The 23,410-nt window shown below is 37.8% G+C and overlaps 1 protein-coding gene across 4 annotated transcripts in view; it reads left to right on the top strand.

The window, feature by feature from the left end:
* The first annotated feature begins 483 nt into the window (after positions 1-483).
* Positions 484-23,410, top strand: part of SENP2 (SUMO specific peptidase 2) — a 61,217-nt gene continuing 38,290 nt past the window's right edge. Inside the window, exons 1-6 of one of the 4 annotated variants that reach the window (XM_037024209.2) lie at positions 484-663; positions 10,812-10,867; positions 10,985-11,036; positions 16,539-16,672; positions 17,087-17,153; positions 18,937-19,027. In XM_037024209.2, the coding sequence (XP_036880104.2) occupies positions 16,622-16,672; positions 17,087-17,153; positions 18,937-19,027 (209 nt within the window). In that variant the 5' untranslated portion in view covers positions 484-663; positions 10,812-10,867; positions 10,985-11,036; positions 16,539-16,621. Of the gene's footprint in view, positions 767-10,811; positions 10,868-10,984; positions 11,037-16,538; positions 16,673-17,086; positions 17,154-18,936; positions 19,028-23,410 lie in introns of all 4 variants that reach the window. The other 3 variants (XM_037024210.2, XM_037024208.2, XM_037024207.2) reach the window with 3 other exon arrangements.

Raw genomic sequence — 23,410 nt, 5'->3', positions numbered from 1 at the left:
ACTTACTCGTTCAAAGACTCCATTTCCTTACTTACTAAAATTGGGCACTAGATTCCCCATCGCCTGCGGTTTGCTGGGAAAAAAAAATTCGACCAAGAGTGTCACGTGCCTGGCATAAGGTCTGTGCAAAATCAAGGGTTCTAGTAGGGTAAACATTTATTGACACGACCTACCCTTATTTTGTGCAGTCAACAAACATCTGTTCAGCACCTCACTATTTCAGGCTTCCGGGAGTGCTGGCTCCAGGTTGGAGCAGCCTCACGTATCGTCAGTGGGCCTTGTCTCTCCTGCGATTCAGGACTGGCTCCGCGGAGAGAAAACCCCGCCCATATCATTTCCATTTGTCAGCGATTGGACCGAGACCGCCCCGCAGGCACTGGTTGCTAGGCTCGGGATGTGGGTGGGGCTGGTCAAGGTTGCGCAAGCGCAGATTGCTGAGAAAGGTGTTTTCCGGTAGGGCGGGAGGAGGTGACGTCAGGAGCTGTGGCAGGCAGGGACCTCCCGCAGCCCCGGGGACGTTATATCTGTGGGCCCGCGAGTCGCGTCACAAGTCGGCGACTGAGCCTTGGCGGAGGTGGCCGAGGCGGCGAAGGCGGCAGCGGCGGCGACAGCTCTGGGGTTTGCGTCTCGGGGTGTGTCGGCCGCCGCTGCTGCTTGGGCCTGGTATGTACAAATGGCTGGTTAGGATTCTCGGCACCATTTTCCGTTTCTGTGACCGGTCGGTGCCGCCTGCCCGGGCCCTCCTGAAGAGGCGGCGCTCGAACAGGTGAGAGGAGAGGGGGCCGAGTACCGGCCTGGCTGTACCCCCTCTCCAGCCCGGGCCTCGGCAGGGGTAGCGCTGATCAAGCTAGGCAGGCCCAGCCCAGCCGAGACATTTGCCTGGGCCGAGGCGGTAGAGGTGCGGGTGCGTGGTGTCTTAGTGACGTAGTCTCTCCCTCCACGCTGTGCAGATGCGGCTCCTAATCGTGGAACCAGCTAGTTGTCTTTGGAGTGGCCGGTAACGGTTGGGATCTTTCATGTTCTCGTCCGAGTCCAAGCAGGTTGCTGTCAACAAATGGGGTTTATCATTATTTTCCTGCCCATAATATGAACACTAAAATTGAAGGAATACCATCTTTGTTGTGGTTCACTGTTTACAAAGCACACTCCTAAGCGTCATATGTGGGTAAAAAGTACAGTTAGAGGAAGTGAGATTCATAGCTTGCCCAAAGCTGTTTAACTGCAAATACTGTTCTCTTAGCACCAAGAGACAGCAGCTGTCTTGTTCTGAAACAACTGTCAAACTGCGTGTGTGTTGTGCCTGTGCGTTTAGGGGTGAGAGAGGGTGGTTCTGTGCTTTCTAATTAGTGTATGAGAAAAGTAAATAGGTACTTCACTCCTTTAAACAAAACACTAATCTGTGCTCTAAAATCCGTATAATTTCTTGGTTTGTCCCATTTCATAGTTTATACCCTCTTGACAAAGAATTAATCTAGAAAATAAAATATACCAATTTTATGCACTCCCCTTCTTCCCTGCTAATGATAATCTGTTAATTTCATTTTTTATTAAGCCTCAAGTTTCTTGCTTGAGAAAACAAGATGAAGATTATACAAATCTGAGAATGCAGATCATTGACGAAATTGGCTGTTGACTAGATTCTGTCATGTGTTTTACAGAAAGCAGGGCTTCAAGTTACTCCTCCTTTCTACCTATCTAAAGAGTTGATAAAAGGATCATTTGACAACACATTGTATAGTGCCTAAAATGAATCTTATTTTATATAAGGGTAGTATTCATTCGACCTTAAGTGCCATGTGCAGAGGTTGCTGCATAATAGGTACTTGGTACATATTTATTGCCTAAGGGAATGTTAATTACCTCTGCCATCCTTTCTTTTTGCTAGTCAGGGAAACAATGGTTTGGAAATCAAAGCACTATGTTTTACTACACATTGTTAATCTAGAACAACTCTTTTTAATGTAAGCCATTTTTCAGTTAAACGAACCTAGGAGGTCTTGTTGGAATGTTTAAAGTTATGAACTGAATAGTATTCTTATGGGATTTATTCTGTTCACTTTTTTTTTTTTGAGAGGGCATCTCTCATATTTATTGATCAAATGGTTGTTAACAACAATAAAATTCTGTATAGGGGACTCAATGCTCAATGCATGATCATTAATTCACCCCAAGCCTAATCCTCGTCAGTCTCCAAACTTCTGAAGCATAGTGAACAAGTTCTTACATGGTGAACAAATTCTTACATAGTGAATAAGTTCTTACATGGTGAACAGTACAAGGGCAGTCATCACAGAAACTTTCGGTTTTGATCATGCATTATGAACTATAAACAATCAGGTCAAATATGAATATTCGTTTGATTTTTATACTTGATTTATATGTGAATCCCACATTTCTCCATTATTATTATTATTTTTTTTAAATAAAATGCTGAAGTGGTAGGTAGATGCAAGAAAAAGGTAGAAAACATAGTTTAGTGTTGTAAGAGAGCAAATGTAAATGATCAGGTGTGTGCCTGTAGACTATGTATTAATCCAAGCTAGACAAGGGCATTAAAACATCCACGGATGCAGAAGATTTCTCTCAAAACGGGGGGTGAGGTTCTAAGCCTCACCTCTGTTGATCCCCAATTTCTCACCTGATGGCCCCCCTGCGACTGTGCCTGTCTTAGGTTGTTCCTCCCTTGAGGAATCTTACCTGTCTCTGGCTAACCAGTCATCTTCCCGGGCCATACAGGGAGATGTAAAGTTGGTAAGTGAGGGAGAAGCCATAGTTGAAAAGGTTAGCTTTTTACTTCTTTGCAGATTTATGCCCTGTGGCTTCTATGCCCAGTATTTGTCTTGAGGTATCTTTACCACTTGGAGGAATTATGATACTCAGTAAATTCGATACGAGGCACGAATTCTATTTAAGGGTTGTAATTAGGAAGGAAGAAGAAAAGCTATAGAGGTAACAGACGGAAGAAAACATGAGAGGATTGATTATTTCTTTGACATATCTTCTTGTAGAGTAACTTAAGCATGTATAGGTTTTAAACTACTAATTAAATTGTGCACACACATTAACATAAAAGGAATACAGTTACATAACCAAAGCAGATCTATAATTACCAGCCATCTCCAGTGAAGCCAAGAAAACCAGTTAGGCACCCTAGGCATTTGTGAAAATTTGTCTATGATATAATGGATATTCTCCAGCTGTACTTGAACAGTCTGAGAGAAATCAGACAAATTAAATCAACCCATTCCTGGGAACTGTTCACATCCCATATGTTCTTTTAACAGTAGATAGTCTGTAGTTGTAAGATTTTGGAGCGCTACAACTTGCACTTCTCCTAATTCTTGGTTGAGTTCCAACAGTATAGATCCAGTCAAATTTGTTGTTTTACTGAAAGCACAGGCCAGCTTAGATATCTCCTTCATCATTCCAATGGCAAGTCCAGGAACCGGTGGGATGGATACAGCTACAACTGCAGCATCGCCTGGATCTTTGTTGAGGTTTTTTGATGATCATCTTCTGGTATGACTCTTCCAGAAAGTGCTGATGTTGGAAGTTCTTCATATCGTATCTTAGTTCATTTTCTGGGTAGCCAACTTAGGCTTTGATCCTCTGTATAAACACAAACAGACCCTTTGCCCACACTTTGATATGCCCTTTATACCATTGTGTAGAACTCATTGGAGGTCACCACACAGGAACTGTTTTTTTTTTTATTTAAGAGAAAGGAATATTATCAGAAAAGTGTACCTCCATAGCTGATCATCTGACACCCTTTAAGTGATCAAAATTAAGGATATTTAAAGCATGCATTAATCGTTGATTTACACTTAGTTCTATCCTATCAGGGAGTAATCCCCCTTTTCTTTCTTTTTTTTTTTGTTATCTTTAATCTACACTTACATGAAGAATATTATGTTTACTAGGCTCTCCCCTATACCAGGTCCCCCCTATGAACCACTTTATAGTCACTGTCCATCAGCATAGCAAAATGTTGTAGAATCACTACTTGTCTTCTCTGTGTTGTACAGCCCTCCCCTTTCTCCCCCGCATGCATGCTAATCTTAATACCCCCTTTCTTCTCGCCGCCCCCCCGTTATCCCTACCTACCCACCCATCCTCCCCAGTCCCTTTCCCTTTGGTACCTGTTGTCCATTCTTAGGTTTTGTAATTCTGCTGCTGTTTTGTTCCTTCAGTTTTTCCTTTGTTCTTATACTCCACAGATGAGTGAAATCATTTGGTATTTCTCTTTCTCCGCTTGGCTTATTTCACTGAGCATAATACCCTCCAGCTCCATCCATGTTGCTGCAAATGGTAGGATTTGCCCTCTTCTTATGGCTGAGTAGTATTCCATTATATATATGTACCACATATTCCTTATCCATTCATCTACCGATGGACATTTAGGTTGCTTCCAATTCTTGGCTATTGTAAATAGTACTGCAATAAACATAGGGGTGCATCTGTCTTTCTCAAACTTGATTGCTGCGTTCTTAGGGTAAATTCCTAGGAGTAAAATTCCTGGGTCAAATGGTAGGTCTGTTTTGAGCATTTTGATGAACCTCCATACTGCTTTCCATAATGGTTGAACTAATTTACATTCCCACCAGCAGTGTAGGAGGGTTCCCTTTTCTCCACAGCCTCGCCAACATTTGTTGTTGCTTGTCTTTTGGATGGCAGCCATCCTTACTGGTGTGAGGTGATACCTCATTGTAGTTTTAATTTGCAGTTCTCTGATCACTTGTGATGTGGAGCATCTTTTCATGTGTCTGTTGGCCATCTGTATTTCTTTTTTGGAGAACTGTTCAGTTCCTCTGCCCATTTTTTAATTGGATTATTTGTTTTTTGTTTGTTGAGGCGTGTGAGCTCTTTATATATTTTGGACGTCAAGCCTTTATCAGATCTGTCATTTACAAATATATTCTCCCATACTGTAGGGTTCCTTTTTGTTCTATTGATGGTGTCTTTTGCTGTACAGAAGCTTTTCAGTTTAATATAGTCCCACTTGTTCATTTTTGCTTTTGTTTTCCTTGCCTGGGGAGATATGTTCAAGAAGAGGTCACTCATGTTTATGTCTAAAAGGTTTTTGCCTATGTATTTTTCTAAGAGTTTTATGGTTTCATGACTTCCATTCAGGTCTTTGATCCATTTTGAATTTACTTTTGTATATGGGGTTAGACAATGGTCCAGTTTCATTCTCCTACATGTAGCTGTCCAGTTTTGCCAGCACCATCTGTTGAAGAGACTGTCATCTCGCCATTGTATGTCCATGGATCCTTTATCAAATATTAATTGACCATATATGTTTGGGTTAATGTCTGGAGTCTCTAATCTGTTCCATTGTTCTGTGGCTCTGTTCTTGTGCCAGTACCACATTGTCTTGATTAGTATGGCTTTGTAGTAGAGCTTGAAGTTGGGGAGTGAGATCCCCCCTACTTTATTCTTCTTTCTCAGGATTGCTTTGGCTATTCGGGGTCTTTGGTGTTTCCATATGAATTTTTGAATTATTTGTTCCAGTTCATTGAAGAATGTTGCTGGTAATTTGATAGGGATTGCATCAATTCTGTATATTGCTTTGGGCAGGATGGCCATTTTGATGATATTAATTCTTCCTAGGCAAGAGCATGGGATGAGTTTCCATTTGTTAGTGTCCCCTTTAATTTCTCTTAAGAGTGACTTGTAGTTTTCAGGGTATAGGTCTTTCACTTCCTTGGTTAGGTTTATTCCTAGGTATTTTATTCTTTTTGATGCAATTGTGAATGGAGTTGTTTTCCTGATTTCTCTTTCTATTGGTTCATTGTTAGTGTATAGGAAGGCTACAGATTTCTGTGTGTTAATTTTGTATCCTGCAACTTTGCTGTATTCGGATATCAGTTCTAGTCGTTTTGGAGTGGAGTCTTTAGGGTTTTTTATGTACAAAATCATGTCATCTGCAAATAGTGACTGTTTAACTTCTTCTTTACCAATTTGGATTCCTTGTATTTCTTTGTTTTGTCTGATTGCCGTGGCTAGGACCTCTAGTACTATGTTAAATAACATTGGGGAGAGTGGGCATCCCTGTCTAGTTCCCGATCTCAGAGGAAAAGCTTTCAGCTTCTCGCTGTTCAGTATAATGTTGACTGTGGGTTTATCATATATGGCCTTTATTATGTTGAGGTACTTGCCCTCTATTCCCATTTTGCTGAGAGTTTTTATCATGAATGATGTTGAATTTTGTCAAATGCTTTTTCAGCATCTATGGAGATGATCATGTGGTTTTTGTCTTTCTTTTTGTTGATGTGGTGGATGATGTTGATGGATTTTTGAATGTTGTACCATCCTTGCATCCCTGGGATGAATCCCACTTGGTCATGGTGTATGATCCTTTTGATACGCTGTTGAATTCTGTTTGCTAATATTTTATTGAGTATTTTTGCATCTACATTCATCAGGGATATTGGTCTGTAATTTTCTTTTTTGGTGGGGTCTTTGCCTGGTTTTGATATTAGGGTGATGTTGGCTTCATAGAATGAGTTTGGGAGTATTCCCTCCTCTTCTATTTTTTGGAACACTTTAAGGCGAATGGGTAGTATGTCCTCTCTGTGTGTCTGATAAAATTCCGAGGTAAATCCGTCCGGCCCCGGGGTTTTGTTCTTGGGTAGTTTTTTGATTACCATTTCAATTTCTTTGCTAGTAATTGGTTTGTTTGACTTTTGTGTTTCTTCCTTGGTCAGTCTTGGGAGGTTGTATTTTTTTAGGAAGTTGTCCATTTCTTCTAGGTTTTCCAGCTTGTTGGCATATAGGTTTTCATAGTAGTCTTTAATAATTCTTTGTATTTCTGTGGAGTCTGTCGTGATTTTTCCGTTCTCATTTCTGATTCTGTTGACTTGTGTTGATTCTCTTTTTCTCTTAATAAGTTTGGCTAAAGGCTTATCTATTTTGTTTATTTTCTCAAAGATCCAGCTCTTGGTTTCATTGATTTTTGCTATTGTTTTATTCTTCTCAATTTTGTTAATTTCTTCTCTGATCTTTATTATGTCCCTCTTTCTGCTGACTTTAGGCCTCATTTGTTCTTCTTTTTCCAGTGTCGATAGTTGTGATGTTAGACTATTCATTTGGGATTGTTCTTCCTTCTTCAAGTGTGCCTGGATTGGTATATACTTTCCTCTTAAGACTGCTTTTGCTGCGTCCCACAGAAGTTGGGGCTTTGTGTTGTTGTTGTCATTTGTTTCTATATATTCCTTGATCTCTATTTTAATTTGTTCATTGATCCATTGATTATTTAGAAGCATGTTGTTAAGCCTCCATGTGTTTGTGAGCCTTTTTGTTTTCTTTGTAGAATTTATTTCTACTTTTATACCTTTGTGGTCTGAAACATTGGTTGGTAGAATTTCAATATTTTGGAATTTACTGAGGCTCTTTTTGTGGGCTAGTATGTGGTCTATTCTGGAGAATGTTCCATGTGCATTTGAGAAGAATGTATATCCTGTTGCTATTGGATGTAGAGTTCTATAGATGTCTATTAGGTCCATCTGTTTTAGTGTGTTGTTCAGTGCCTCTATGTCCTTACTTATTTTCTGCTTGGTGGATCTCTCCTTTGGGGTGAGTGGTGTGTTGAAGTCTCCTAAAATGAATACATTGCAGTCTATTTTCCCCTTTAGTTCTGTTAGTATTTGTTTCACATATGCTGGTGCTCCTGTATTGGGTGCATATATATTGAGAATGGTTATATCCTCTTGTTGGACTGAGCCCTTTATCATTATGTAGTGTCCTTCTTTATCTCTTGTTACTTTCTTTGTTTTGAAGTCTATTTTGTCTGATATTAGTACTGCAACCCCTGCTGTCTTCTCGCTGTTGTTTGCCTGAAATATATTTTTCCATCCCTTGACTTTTAGTCTGTGCATGTGTTTGGGTTTGAGGTGAGTTTCTTGTAAGCAGCGTATAGATGGGTCTTGCTTTTTTATCCATTCTATTACTCTGTGTCTTTTGATTGGTGCATTAAGTCCATTTACACTTAGGGTGACTATTGAGAGATATGTACTTATTGCCATTGCAGGCTTTAAATTCGTGGTTACCGAAGGTTCAAGTTAGCCTCTTTAGTATCTTACTGCCTAACTTAGCTCGCTTATTGAGCTGTTATATACACTATCTGGAGATTCTTTTCTTCTCTCCCTTCTTATTCCTCCTCCTCCATTCTTCATATGTTGTGTGTTTTGTTCTGTGCTCTTTTTAGGAGTGCTCCCATCTAGAGCAGTCCCTGTAAGATGCCCTGTAGAGGTGGTTTGTGGGAAGGAAATTCCCTCAGCTTTTGCTTGTCTGGGAATTGTTTAATCCTGCCATCATATTTAAATGATAGTCGTGCGGGATACAGTATCCTTGGTTCAAGGCCCTTCTGTTTCATTGTATTAAATATATCATGCCATTCTCTTCTGGACTGTAGGGTTTCTGTCGAGAAGTCTGATGATAGCCTGATGGGTTTTCCTTTATAGGTGACCTTTTTCTCTCTAGCTGCCTTTAAAACTCTTTCCTTGTCCTTGATCCTTGCCATTTTAATTATTATGTGTCTTGGTGTTGTCTTCCTTGGATCCTTTCTGTTGGGGGTTCTGTGTATTTCCGTGGTCTGTTCGATTATTACCTCCCCCAGTTTGGGGAAGTTTTCAGCAATTATTTCTTCAAAGACACTTTCTATCCCTTTTCCTCTCTCTTCTTCTTCTGGTACCCCTATAATACAGATATTGTTCCTTCTGGATTGGTCACACAGTTCTCTTAGTATTGTTTTGTTCCTGGAGATCCTTTTATCTCTCTGTCAGCTTCAATACGTTCCTGTTCTCTGGTTTCTATTCCTTCAATGGCCTCTTGCATCTGATCCATTCTGCTTATAAATCCTTCCAGGGTTTGTTTCACTTCTGTGATCTCCTTCCTGACATCTGTGATCTCCCTCCGGACTTCATCCCATTGCTCTTGCATTTTTCTCTGCATCTCTGTCAGCATGTTCATGATTTTTTTTTTTTTTTTTTGAGAGGGCATCTCTCATATTTATTGATCAAATGGTTGTTAACAACAATAAAATTCAGTATAGGGGGGTCAATGCCATGTTCATGATTTTTATTTTGAATTCTTTTTCAGGAAGACTGGTTAGGTCTGCCTCCTTCTCAGGTGTTGACTGTGTGATCTTTGTCTGCCTGTAGTTTTGCCTTTTCATGGCAGTTTGCAGAGCTGGTATGAGTGATGGCTGGAAGAGCTTTCCTTCTTGTTGGTTTGTGGCCTTCCTCTCGGGAGAATAGCGACCTCTAGTGTCTTGTGCTGGGCAGCTGTGCGCAGACAGGTCTTCTGCTTCCTGCCCAGCTGCTATGGAGTTTATCTCCGCTGTTGCTGTGTGTGTGGCGTGGCTCGGGCTGCTGCTCCAAAATGGTAGAGCCCCGTTGGAGAGGGAGCAGCCGGGAGGCTATTTATCTCCATAAGGGGCCTCCGTGCTCCCTGCTGCCCAGGGGATTAGAGTGCCCAGAGATCCCCAGATTCCCTGCCTCTGGACTAAATGTCCTGTCCTGCCCTTTTAAGACTTCCAAAAAGCAGTCTTCAAACCAAAACAGCAACCACAACAACAACAACAATAAATAAATACATTAATTAAAAAAAGAAAAAAAAAAGAAAAATACACGATTTTCTTTGTCCTCAGGCGCTGGTCTCAGGCACCCTCTTACTGGTCTTGCTGTCCTGTTTCCCTAGTATTATGGTCCCTGTCCCTTTAAGACTTCCAAAGACCTCTTGCCAAAAAAAAAAAAAAAAAAGGCTGCTCCTGTTTCTTTGTTCTCCAGCGTCAGCCTCAGGCACCCACCCACCGTCCTGCCTCCCTGTTTCCCTAGTATCCTGGGCCCCGTGCATGCACTGTGTCTGTGCTCTGGTCCGGATGGCTGGGGCTGGGTGTTCAGCAGGCCTGGGCTTCCTCTCCCTCCCTGCTGACTCCTCTCCTCCTGCTGGGAGCTGGGGGGGGAGGGGCGCTCGGGTCCCTCCGGGCCGGGGCTTGTATCTTACCCACTTCACAAGGCCCTGGGTTCTTGCAGGTGTGGATGTGTTCTGGATGTTGTCCTGTGTCCTCTGGTCTGAATTTTAGGAAGAGTTGTCTTTGTTATATTTTCATAGATATATGTGGTTTTGGGAGGAGATTGCTGCTGCTGTACTCACGCTGCCATCTTGACTCCACCCCCTGTGTTCACTTTTTGTTTTGTAAATATGATCAGTTATAATCATCTAGAAAGATTAGTGATACGCCATGAGTTTACAACAACTCTTGAGGTATAGGTACAGAAACTTTACTGAATCCCCAAATTCTTTATTACTACTATAATCCAGGTTCCATGAGAAAAATGCAGTTAAATGTAACGGCCTTTTTGGCTGAGAACTATCTTTTTAAGGCTTATATTGTCTACTTCAACCTGAAGTAGAAAATGGCTTTGTGTGTGTTTGTGTGTGAGCTTTCAAAAGGAAATTATTTGTTGTTTTTTAAATAGTTTATGGAGAGAAAAAGGAAATACTAGTCCTAGGCTCTTACCTATTTACTCACAACGTGAATTCTGGCCAGTTTCAAGTTTCTACTTTAGCTGGGTTACAGATATGATAGGGAGTTTTGGGTTTCTTGCAAATAGTTGAAGCCATAATGTTAAGTCCTCAAATGCTAATGGCCTTCTATTGAGTAGCATTCTCTTTTAAAACATCAGTTAGATCTCGTTTATGGCAGAGTGGATGAAGGGGTGAGTGTTGTATGAATAAGTTTATTTATAGAAATGGATATGTATGTACCAGTAAATATATATACATTTTTTCCCTTCTCTTTTCAGCACTCTGTTTTCTACAGTGGACACTGATGAAATACCAGCCAAAAGACCAAGATTAGGTATTGACTATTAATTTTAAAAATTAGTTTTAATAGGAAAAATATGCACGGAACAAAATTCAAAAGGTAAAAAGTATATGTAGTGAAAAGTCTCTTTCCTATCTCTCTTCTACTCAGTTAACTTGTCTAGAGGTGATCACTCTTACCAGGGACTTAAATATCTTTCCAGGTAAGCAAGCCAGTATGTTGGATGTGCATGTTAAAATTCTGATCTTCCTATAAAGAAAAGATGCTTTTTACTTTTGTGGAGACAACATTGTAAAAATAACTTTAAACTGAGTCATCTATTTCAGATAGCTTAGTGAACCAATTTAATGAAGGGCTAGATGTAGTTTGGTAGAAGAGAATAAAACTAGACTACAATAAAGGGAAAAGGCACAATGGAATGCTATATTTTCCTCCTCAAAAATGAATTGAATTTGGATCTACCTTAAGAATGGACATTGTGTTAAGATTTCATTTAAATCCAGTGAGTACTTACTGAGCGTTTCTTATTGCTAAGCATTGTATTAGGTTCTACAGGAAATACAAAAATGAGTAGCATAGAGTTTCTATTTTTAAGGACCTTACAGTTAAAGAGGTACATGATTATATACTAGAGTGTATAAGACAAGCACATAATAATACTAATGTCACTGAGGCTAAGAAAAATGGAATTTAAAAGGCAGTAAAATACTGTCCTTTTCAGCTGGTTGAGGAGCTGGTATGTGAGAAGGGTCTTTGAGGATGGATAGGATATCAACAGAGAGCAATAGGAAGGAAGGCAAGGCATTCTAGGCAGATGGTACAGTATGAGAAAGTGCAAGTCAGGAAATAGTTAATGAATCTCAGGGCAAAAGTTGCCTAGAGAGTATAGGTCAAATTATAGAGGACTTTGAATGACAGAATTTACACTAAATTCATTAGGATGGTATTTACCACAGCCTAGGATAGATGCCTATTTGGAAAAGATTTTAGGGGATACTATTTCCTAGCATTAAGTAACATTTGAATTGTTATATACTTAAAAAGTTATTTTTAATTCTCTGATTATTTCAAGCAGAAAATCTTGACTTAATGCTAGTATGTCTTCAATACTTGTCCTAATACATGTGAATCTCCCCTCTCTTAACAGTTACTGCTAGAACTTAATATTGTGTTGTTTTCATTTCTTTGTAAAACAAATGATGTTGCTTTACAGTAGCAATACAAAAATACCTTTCAAATATATTTATTTAGCAAAAAAAGTGAGTCAGTTTTAAAGTAAATATAAATAAAACTGGTAAAACAGTTATTTGATGGTGGTATTACAGAAAGTTCCTGAAATTATTATGATAATCATGTATTTTAAGGTCTTTGATATTAAGGATCTCTCCTGTAATTTTCATCGAAAATGTATTACGATTTTCTGAATGTAAACTGTAGAAGGGAACCTAAGCTAAGGGGGAAGCAGTGGGTAGCAGAAAGCACTTATTGGCAGAGTTTGTAAAGATCTGTAGCAGTGCATCCAATAGAACTCTCTGCAACAACATGCTGTTGCATCCATGCAACCACCTCTGCATCCATGTTTTTGCAAATGGTGGAATTTCTTTATTTTTTTTGGCTGAGTGATCATCGTTGAGCACTTGAAATGGGGCTTGAGTGACTGAGGAACTGAATTTAATTAATTGACTAATTTTTAAAATTGAAATATAGTTGATACACACTATTACATTGGTTTCAAGTATATGACACAGTGGTTCAACAGTTACAGACATTATTAAATCTCACCCCAATTACTGCAGTTACTGTGAACATATAAAGATGTTACAGAACCATTGGCTTTTTTTTTCATGCTGCACTTTCATCCCCATGACCAGTTTATATTATGATTGTGATTTTTGTGCCCTTTTATCCCCTTCACCCTCCCTACCCACCCACCCCAACCCTTCCCCCATGGTAACCACCAGTTACTTCCCAGTGTCTCTGAGTCTACTTCTGTTCATTTTGTCTTTAGATTTCACAAATAAGTGAAATCATATGGTATTTATCTTTCTCCGCCTGGCTTGCTTCACTGAGCATAATATCCTCTAGGTCCATCCATATCCATGTTGTTGCAAATAGTGAGATTTCTTTATTTTTTTTGGCTGACTAATATTTCATCACGTGTATGTACCACATCTTCTTTATCCATTCATCTGTTGATGGACACTTTGGTTGCTTCTATATCTTGACTGTTGTCCATAATGTAGCAGTAGACATAGGAGTGCATATATCTTTTTGAATCAGAGATTATTTTTTTCTTTGGGTAAATTCTTAGAAGTGCAGTTACTGGGTTGTGTGGTATTTCTATTTTACGTTTTTTGAGGAACCTCCACATTACTTTCCATAGCAGCTGCACTAATTGCCATTCCCGCCAACAGTTGTAGGATAGTTCCCTTTTCTCCATATCCTTGTCAACACTTGTTATTTCTTGTCTTTTGGATAATGGCCATTCTCACTGGTGTAAGGTGATATCTCATTGTGGTTTTGATTTGCATTTGCCTGATGAATAGTGATGTGGAGCATCTTTTTGTACACTTGTTGGCCATCTGTACTTTTTCTTTGAAAAAATGTTCAGGTCCTCTGCCCATTTTTAATTGGGTTATTTGCTTTTTCGGTGTTGAGGCAAATGAGTTATTTATATATTTTGAATGTTAACCCTTTCCTGGATAAATCTTTTATGAATATATTCTTCTATACTGTAGGTTGCCTTTTGGTTCTGTTGATGGTGTCCTTGCTGTATAGAAGATTTTTAGTTTGATGTTGTTCCACTTGTCTAGTTTTGCTTTGTTTCCCTTGTGTCCTGAAAAAAATCGATGATGCTTATGTTCAAGAGACTTTTGCCTATGCTTTCCTCTAAGAGTTTTGTGGTTTCATGACCTATATTTAGGGCTTTAATCCATTTCGAGTTTACTTTTATGTGTGGAATTAGTTTCATTCTCTTGCATGTAGCTGTCTTCCTTTTTGAACACTTATTAAAGATAATTGAAACCTTATTTCCCCGTTATATATTCTTGACTTCTTTGTCATACATTAACTGACCATATGTGCATAGGCTTATTTCTGGGCTCTCTATTCTATTCCATTAATCTATGAATGGTCCCAGTACTGTAGTGTTTTTATTATTGTAGCTTTGTAGTATAGCTTGAAGTCAGGGAGCATAATACCCACAGCTTTGTTCTCAGGATTGCTTTGGCTATTTAGGGTCTTTTGTGGTTCCATCTGAATTTTAGGATTATTTATGCTAGTTCACTGAAAATTGCTGTTTGTATTTTGATAGGGATTGTACTGAATTTGTAAATTGCTTTGAGCAGGATGGCCATTTTGACAATATTCATTCTTCAAATCTATGAGTGTGAGATAGGTTTCCATTTATTTGTGTCATCTTTAATTTGTCTCATGGCTGTCTTATAGTTTTCAGAGTACAGGTCTTTCACCTCCCTGGTTAGGTTTAGTCTTAGGTATTTTATTCTTTTTGTTGCAATTTGTAAATTGATTTCTCTTTCTGCTAGTTTGTTATTAGTATATGAGAATGCAACAGATTTCTGTGTATTAATTTTGTGTCCTGAAACTTTGCTGAATCCAGTTATAAGCTCTAACAGTTTTTTGGTGGAGTCTTTAGGGTTTTATATTATATAATATTATGTCATCTGAAATAGTGACAGTTTTACATCTTTCTTACCAATTTGGATGTCTTTTATCTCTTTATCTTGTCTAAATGCCCTCACTAGGACTGCCAGTACTATGTTGAATAAAAGTGTTGGGAGTGGGTATCCTTGTTTTGTTCCTGATCTTAGACGAAAAGCTGTCAGCTTTTCACCATTGAATATGATGTTAGCTGTGGGTTTGTCATATATGGTCTTTATTATGTTGAGGTATGTTCCCTTTATACCTATTTTGTTGAGAGTTTTTATCATGAATGGATGTTGAATTTTGTGAAATGCTTTTTCTGCATATATTGAGATGATCATATGGTTTTTATCCTTCCTTTTATTAATGTGGTATATCATGTTGATTTATGAATATCGTACCATCCTGTGTCCCTGGAATAAATCCCACTTTGTGGTGGTGGATGATTCTTTTGGTATATTGTTGAATTTGGTTTGCTAGTATTTTGTTGAGTACTTTTTTATATTAATTTATAACTGAATTTTATAAATTAATTTTAAGTTAAGGTAACTATTTGTGGCCATTGGCTACTATATTAGCCAGAACAACTCAATTGATTGTTTTTGAAAGAAGAAAAGGAAGGGTAAAAAAAGAAGGAGGACCTTAGAGTCACAGACTCCTGATCATACATGTGAAAGAGATTGTAAAATATCTAGTTTGGTCTGAGAAAAATAAGGTGGTCTTATTGAAGCACATCTTCCTTTGTGTTTTTTTTTTTAAGTCAGTGAAGTCTTCTGGCATGATCTTGGGGAATATTCAGATTTTGACAAAATTTGTAGGAAAATAAATACTACAGTGCTTCTTAACATCTACTATCTAACTATGTTATTAAGAGTACTTTTGCCCTCTGGGGTCAGGATGGCAGTCTGGGTTAAGCACCTATCCAAGAAGCTTTTTTTCTCCTACTTAAGAAAGCACAGTAGAATGTAAGTAATATCTCTCAATATAGTTAGAGGGATAACCTGGATGGAATCCTCTAATTCCTAAAATTAGAAACAAGTCATTTGCAACCATTGGTACTTTTAATTATTCTCTAGTACAGATTACTTCATATTGGATTCTGCTTTACCCAGCTATCACATCCTCTCCATTGTTTGTTATTTCCCTACCTTTCTGGAACTTTTTACATTTATACCTGGAAATTCTTTGTATCTTATATCTTCTGGAGTGTTTGTTGCTTAAAAGACACCATTTCAATTCAAGCTTCTTTTCTCTAAAACAGAATGTGGCTGAGATGATGGTTTCTTTCTTTCAGACTAGTGCTTTTAGAATGCTCTTAGTTAGGAAGTAGAAAGGAAATTGTAGAAAGCAAATAGCAGTGTAGGAAGTGAGAAAAGGGGTAGTGTAAAAGGAGGAAGTGGGGAAAGCACTGAAATCTACTTTTCCCCCTTGTTTATTTACTTACTTATTTTGTAATCTTTATTTTTGGTGGCAGGGAGGGATGAGTTTCAAGTCTTCCATGTCTTATACTTCACTAATTTCTGCTCTGGGCATAGCCAGGATATAATAGACACTTAGTAAGTAGTTGTTTAGGACAGCCATGTTGTTACCTGCTTAGGAAGGAAGAACAAACCAGAAAGTGAATGAATAAATGATAGTGCTTCCTGTGCAATTCCCATCATACCTAGTTGACTGTGTGCTCCAGGTTGTTAGGCCCCTATCTCTTTTGTAAAGATATATTTTATATATTCTGGAAAACTCATTGTAAGTTGTCATTTTAGGACATTGTTTTGCTAATCAGTATCTGATTTGCTAAAGTGATGGTTTCATGTTTTAATAGCATTCCAGATATTTTGCTAAAAAACCAAAAATCGCAATGCTGCAAATCCAGTTTTCAGGAGTTATTTTTACAGAAAGCTTTTTATCTCAATGGTTGATAGTGGGACTCCTTATAAAAATTGAGAAAGGCCTGTTCTATTTTTCTTATTTTTTTGCAAGAAATTGACTATGTAATATTTATATGTATATATAATCTATATGTAAACTATATTGCACTTTCTAGATTGTTTTATTCACCAAGTGAAAAACAGCCTCTACAATGCTGCCAGCTTACTTGGATTCCCATTCCAGCTGACCACAAAGCCCATGGTAACCTCTGCTTTTAATGGAACACGGAATGTCGCCCCTTCAGGCGAGGTCAGTGGGGATAGGGCTCCAGTGGGGCTACTAATTTTTTATACTTAATCACTAAAGTTTAATTTTAGAATTACTCTCTTTTTAGGAGTTAGTAGGTAGAATGATTTCCTTTCAGAAATGTTATCTTTATTAGCTTGAATATAAAGGCCAAGAAATTAAAGATTAAGAAATTACACATTTAAAAAATATTTGTAAAGAGCCTAATTGCAACATACCTGCTTTCCTTATTTGAGTTTGTGTGAAGAACCTGAAATTGTTCTTTTTTACCTCATTTTGTGAGTTCTCATATATTAAATCTTTAGTCTTACTGATGGCTAGCAAAATAATCACCAATAGAGTAGGGTTTTTTCTATATTAAAAACATTTAAATTCTAAAATTTAGATACTATAGAGGTGATTCTGTTTGATTTTAAGGTATTGTCGGACTCTTCATCTTGTGAACTGACAGGTTCTGGATCCTGGAACAACATGCTGAAACTGGGTGAGGTGGTCAAAAATATTTCTGCTTCTCCCTACCTCCTTCTGCCTCTTTTGGAAGGAAAACACTGATTTGGGTTGGGATGAGAACACAGACTCATTTTCTCTACCATTCTAAAAAGTAAATAACGTTCCTTTAGAATTGTCTTTGAATTTACTGTTGTATTTTCTATTTGTATTATCAGTGTCCTTAATATGACTTAGATCAGGGTTCATTCATTTAAAAATCAAAAAATGAAAACAGGCTTTCTCTCCCGAGAGCCTACTCTGTGCTAAGCATATGCTAAGTTAGCAGGAATAACAAAATAACAAATAACAAAATAATAAAACCTGCCTTTGAAGGACAGCATCTGATTAGGGAGCAAACTTAGTTCCCAGTTCTCCTACTTTTTTGGATTAGAAACCTCCATATCATCCTTAGACCCTGAAACTGAACTGTAATTATTGTATGTACTGTAGGAAATGCTATGGTGGGAAAAATAGGAAGAGCCAGAGTCCTGAAATGGTTATGATCTCTGCCATTCAGGTAGGCTTTTAAAGTTTGGGAGGAAGGGAAAAAGCTGTTAGGGGAAGTTGTGGGTTTAGAAGGCAAAAGTGGAAGAAGCTAAGGAAATTATAAAAACCAGAGAGTAGTGCTTCCCAAACTTTTATAGTAAATTACCTCTGGTGTCAGACAAGAGCAAAGGAAAACACATGCCTGCCCCTGAGCCTGAGAATCTAGTTCCAAAGGACCTGGAACAAAGATGATAGAGTTCTTTGAAGACTTTCATTTCATTTTAAAAGTTAATACACATTTGATTTTATAATCTATTCATATTGTTTAAATATATAAATGTTAAAATTTTTTACCATTAGAACTGGCATATGGAAGGGATGGTAGATTTATCTTGTGCCTGAGTTACCAGCACTATATTTCTGTGGGTTACTATCAGAAATGAAGTCTGATAGTATATGTAATACTATTACTATAATATAGATACTATAGTATATACTATAAGTAATAAATACTATAAATACTAGAATAAATATAGAATACTAGAATATAGAAATATAGTCAGATTCCTAGGGCAGGTTTTTTGTATAAAGAAGTCCACAATCTCTTAATCTCTTAATCTGAAACCCTGGTGATGTGTTTAGAAATTCAGATTTTTTCAAATTTTAGATATACTGTGTTCATTGAATATTACTTTAAAAAACCCATTGGGATTGAACATTGATTCAGACCAGGTTTTGCAAACAAGTGAATTCAGGTCAGTGTAGGTTTTGGTGCTACTGACTACTTTATATTTTGGATTCCTTGGGGAGTCAACACTCTTGTAGTAAGCAGCTCTAGCATACAGTGTGGCTGATGGAAGTTTGGTTACTCTTTTCTGAAGTATAGTAACTATCATAAGTGTTGGAGGCTTTTAGTGAAATGTGGTAACATATGGCAGGTTTTTGTTTAAAAATACTTCAGTTTTCTTGGGAAGAAGAAACAATTTGAACAATTTACTCTATTTGATTAGACCACAGAGAGTTTGTATTCATTGAGTTCTTGGTTTCAGCAAGCAAACTAGGGAAGGTTGCCTATGAATTGTTACTGCCTATCGGAGATCAAAGACAATCTAAGCACTATTGCTTTTCCTTGAACTTTTACAAAGTTCTTGCTGAATCTCTGTGCTGTATTATTTTAGTATTTGAAAGAATAAGATTTAGCTCTACAGTGTAAACTGCTCACAGATTTTCTTTTCTAATGCACACTGCTCACAGGTTTTTGTTTTACAATTACAAATGCATTTTAAAAACAGGTAATAAATCTCCTAATGGAATAAGCGACTATCCAAAGATCAGAGTGACAGTAACCCGAGATCAGCCTCGTAGAGTCCTGCCTTCCTTTGGGTAAGTGTTAAATTCTGCCTCTCTGTACAGGAAACTTAGCACTTACAAGCTGTTTGCTCTTGCTAGGCATTCTCTTTTATTCTGATATGCAATCTTGTTAAGTAAGTACTCTGAGATTAGTACCTTCACACATATCACTAGTGAGAGACTTGAACTTAGATGTGTGTTACTTTTTCTTTTTTTTTTCATTTTGGTATCATTAATATACAATCACATGAGCAACATTGTGGTTACTAGATTCCCTCCATTATCAAGTCCCTACCACATACCCCATTATAGTCTCTGTCCATCAGCATAGTAAGATGCTATAGTCACCACTTGTCTTCTGTGTGCTATTCTGCCTTCCCTGTGCCCCCCATCCATGTTATGTGTGCTAATCATAATGCCCCTTATTCCCCTTCTCCCTCCCTTCTCACCCACCCTCCCTAGTCCCTTTCCCTTTGGTAACTATTAGTCCATTCTTGGGTTCTGTGATTCTGCTGCTGTTTTGTTCTTCAGTTTTTGCTTTGTTCTTATACTCCACAGATGAGTGAAATCATTTGCTACTTGTCTTTCTCTGCCTGGCTTATTTCACTGAGCATAATACCCTCTAGCTCTGTCCATGTTGTTGCAAATGGTAGGATTTGTTTTCTTCTTATGGCTGAATAATATTCCATTGTGTATATGTGCCACATCTTGTTTATCTATTCATCTACTGATGGACACTTAGGTTGCTTCCATTTCTTGGCTGTTGTAAATAGTGCTGAGATAAACATAGGGGTGCAGATGTCTTTTTGAGTCTGGGCTCCTGCATTCTTAGGGTAAATTCCTAGGAGTGGAATTCCTGGGTCAAATGGTATTTCTATTTTGAGTTTTTTGAGGAACCTCCATACTGCTTTCCACAATGGTTGAACTAATTTACATTCCCACCAGCAGTGTAGGAGGGTCGTCCTTTCTCCGCATCCTCACCAGCATTTGTTGTTTCTAGTCTTTTCTACGTTGGCCCTCCAAACTGGTGTGAGGTAATATCTCATTGTGGTTTTAATTTGCATTTCCCTGATAATTAGTGATGTGGAGCATCTTTTCATGTGCCTGTTGGCCATCTGAATTTCTTCTTTGGAGAAGTGTCTGTTCATATCCTCTGCCCATTTTTTAATAGGGTTATTTGATTTTTGTATATTGTGGCCTGTGAGTTTTTTATATACTTTGGATGTTAACCCCTTGTTGGATATGTCATTTACAAATATATTCTGTCATACTGTAGGATGGCTTTTTGTTCTGCTGATGGTGTCCTTTGCTGTACAGAAGCTTTTTTATTATGATATAGTCCCATTTGCTAATTTTTAATATTGTTTCCCTTGCCTGAGGAGATGTGTTCAGGAAAAAGTTGCTCATGTTTATATTCAAGAGATTTTTGCATGTATTTTCTTCTAAGGGTTTTATAGTTTCATGATTTACATTCAGGGCTTTGATCCATTTTGAGTTTACTTTTGTTTATGGGTTTAGACAGTAATCAAGTTTCATCCTCTTACATGTAGCTGTCCAGTTTTGCCAACACCAGCAGTTGAAGAGGCTGTCATTTCCCCATTGTATATCCATGGCTCCTTTATTGTATATTGATTGACCATATATGCTTGGGTTTATATCTGGGCTCTATAGTCTGTTCTGTTGGTCTTTGGGTCTGTTCTTGTGCCAGCACCAAATTGTCTTGATTACTGTGGTTTTGTAGTAGAGCTTGAAGTTGGGGAGCATAATTCCCCCAGCTTCATTCTTCCTTCTCAGGATTGCTTCGGCTATTCGGGGTCTTTCGTGGTTCCATATGAATTTTAGAATGATTTTCTCTAGTTCATTGAAGAATGCTGTTTGATATTTTGATAGGAATTGCACTGAGTCTGTAGATTACTTTAGGCAGGATGGCCATTTTGACAATATTAATTCTTCCTATCCATGAGCACAGGATGTGTTTCCATTTATTGGTATCTTCTTTAATTTCTCTCATGAATGTCTTGTAGTTTTCAGAGTTTAGGTCTTTCACTTCATTGGTTAGGTTTATTCCTAGATATTTTATTCTTTTTTATGCAATTGTGAATGGAATTATTTTCCTGATTCATCTTTCTGCTAGTTCATCATTAGTGTATAGGAAAGCCACAGATTTCTGTGTGTTAATTTTGTATCCTGCAACTTTGCTGAATTTAGATATTAGATCTAGTAGTTTTGGAGTGGATTCTTTAGGGTTTTTTATGTACAATATTATGTCATCTGAAACAGGGACAGTTTAACTTCTTCCTTGCTGATCTGGAAGCCTTTTATTTCTTTGTGTTGTCTGATTGCTATGGGTAGGACCTCCAGTACTATGTTGAAATGTTGAATAAAAGTGGAGAGAGACAAGAAGACAAGGAGACAAGAAATCCTTGTCTTCTTCCCAATCTTGAAGGAAAAGCTTTCAGCTTCTCGCTGTTAAGTATATTGTTGGTTGTGGGTTTGTCATATATGGCTTTTATTATGTTGAGGCACTTGCCTTCTGTACTCATTTTGTTAAGAGTTTTTATCATGAATGGATGTTGAATTTTGTGAAATGCTTTTTCAGCATCTATGGAGATGATCTTGTGGTTTTTGTTCTTCCCTTTGTTGATGTGTGTGATGTTGATGGATTTTCAAATGTTGTACCATCCTTGCATCCCTGGAATAAATCCTACTTCATCATAATGGATGATCTTTTTGATGTATTTTTGAATTTGGTTTGCCAATATTTTATTGCGTTTTTTGCATCTATGTTCATCAGGGATATTGGTCTGTAATTTTCTTTTTTTGTGGTGTCTTTGCCTGGTTTTGGTATTAGAATGATGCTCACTCGTAGAATGAGTTTGGGAGTATTCCCTCCTCTTCTACTTTTTAGAGAACTTTAAGGAGGACGGGTATTAGGTCTTCACTAAATGTTTGATAAAATTCAGCAGTGAAACCATCTGGTGCAGGGATTTTGTTCTTAGGTAGTTTTAAAATTACCAGTTCAATTTATTTGCTGGTAATTTGTCTGTTCAGATTTTCTGTTTCTTCTTGGGTCAGCCTTGGAAGGTTGTATTTTTCTGGAAAGTTGTCCATTTCTTCTAGGTTATCCAGTTTGTTAGCATATAATTTTTCATAGTATTCTCTCCTAATTCTTTGTATTTCTGTGGTGTCCATCATGATTTTTCCTTTTCATTTCTGATTCTGTTTATGTGTGTAGAGTCTGTTTTTTTCTTGATAAGTCTAGCTAGGGGTTTATCTATTTTGTTTATTTTCTCAAAGAACCAGCTCCTGCTTTCATTGACTCTACTGTTTTTATTCTTCTCGATTTTATTTATTTCTGCTCTAATCTTTACATCCCTCCTACTGACTTTTGGCCTCAATTGTTCTTTTTCTAGTTTCGTTAATTATGAGTTTAGACTGCTCATTTGGGATTATTCTTCTTTCCTTTGTAGGCCTTTATTGCAATGTACTTCCTTCTTAGCATGGCCTTTGCTGCATCCCACAGATTTTGTGGTGTTGAATTATTGTCATTTGTCTACATGTATTGCTTGATCTCTGTTTTTCTTTGGTCATTGATCTATTGATTATTTAGGAGCATGTTATTAAGCCTCCATGCATTTGTGGGCTTTTTCATTTTCTTTGTGTAATTTATTTCTAGTTTCATAAATTTGTGATCTGAGAAGCTGTTTGGTACAATTTCAATCTTTTTGAATTTGCTGAGGCTCTTTTTGTGGCCTAGTATATGATCTGTTCTTGAAAATGTTCCATGTGCACTTGAGAAAAATGTGTATCCTGTTGCTTCTGAATGGAGTGTTCCGTAAATGTTCATTAGGTGCATCTGTTCTAATACATTGTTCAGTGCCTCTGTCTCCTGACTTATTTTCTGTCTGTTTGATCTGTCCTTTGGGGTGAGTGGTGTGTTGAGGTCTCCAAAAATGAATGTGTTGCATTCTATTTCCCCCTTTAATTCTGTTAGTATTTGTTTCACATGTGTAGGTGATCCTGTGGTGCATAGATATTTATAATGGTTATATTCTCTTGTTGGATTGACCACTTTATCATTATGTAATATCCTTCTTTGTCTCTTGTGACTTTCTTTGTTTTGAAGTCTATTTTGTCTGACACAAGTACTGCAACTCCTGCTTTTTCTCCCTATTAGTTGCATAAACTATCTTTTTCTATCTCTTCACTTTCAGTCTGTGTATGTCTTTGGGTTTGAAGTGATTCTCTTGTAGGCAGCATATAGATGGATCTTCTTTTTTTATCCCCAGATTGGGGAAGTTTTCAGCAGTTACCTCCTCAAAGATACTTTCTATCCCTTTTTCTCTCTCTTCTTCTTCTGGTACCCCTATAATGTGAATATTGTTCCATTTGGATTGGTCACACAGGTCTCTCAAT

This window comes from Manis javanica, chromosome 3 (genome assembly GCF_040802235.1).
Source record: "Manis javanica isolate MJ-LG chromosome 3, MJ_LKY, whole genome shotgun sequence".
Taxonomy (NCBI): Eukaryota; Metazoa; Chordata; class Mammalia; order Pholidota; family Manidae; genus Manis; species Manis javanica.
Note: the sequence above shows the minus strand (reverse complement) of the source record. Positions and strands in the feature narration are given on the sequence as shown.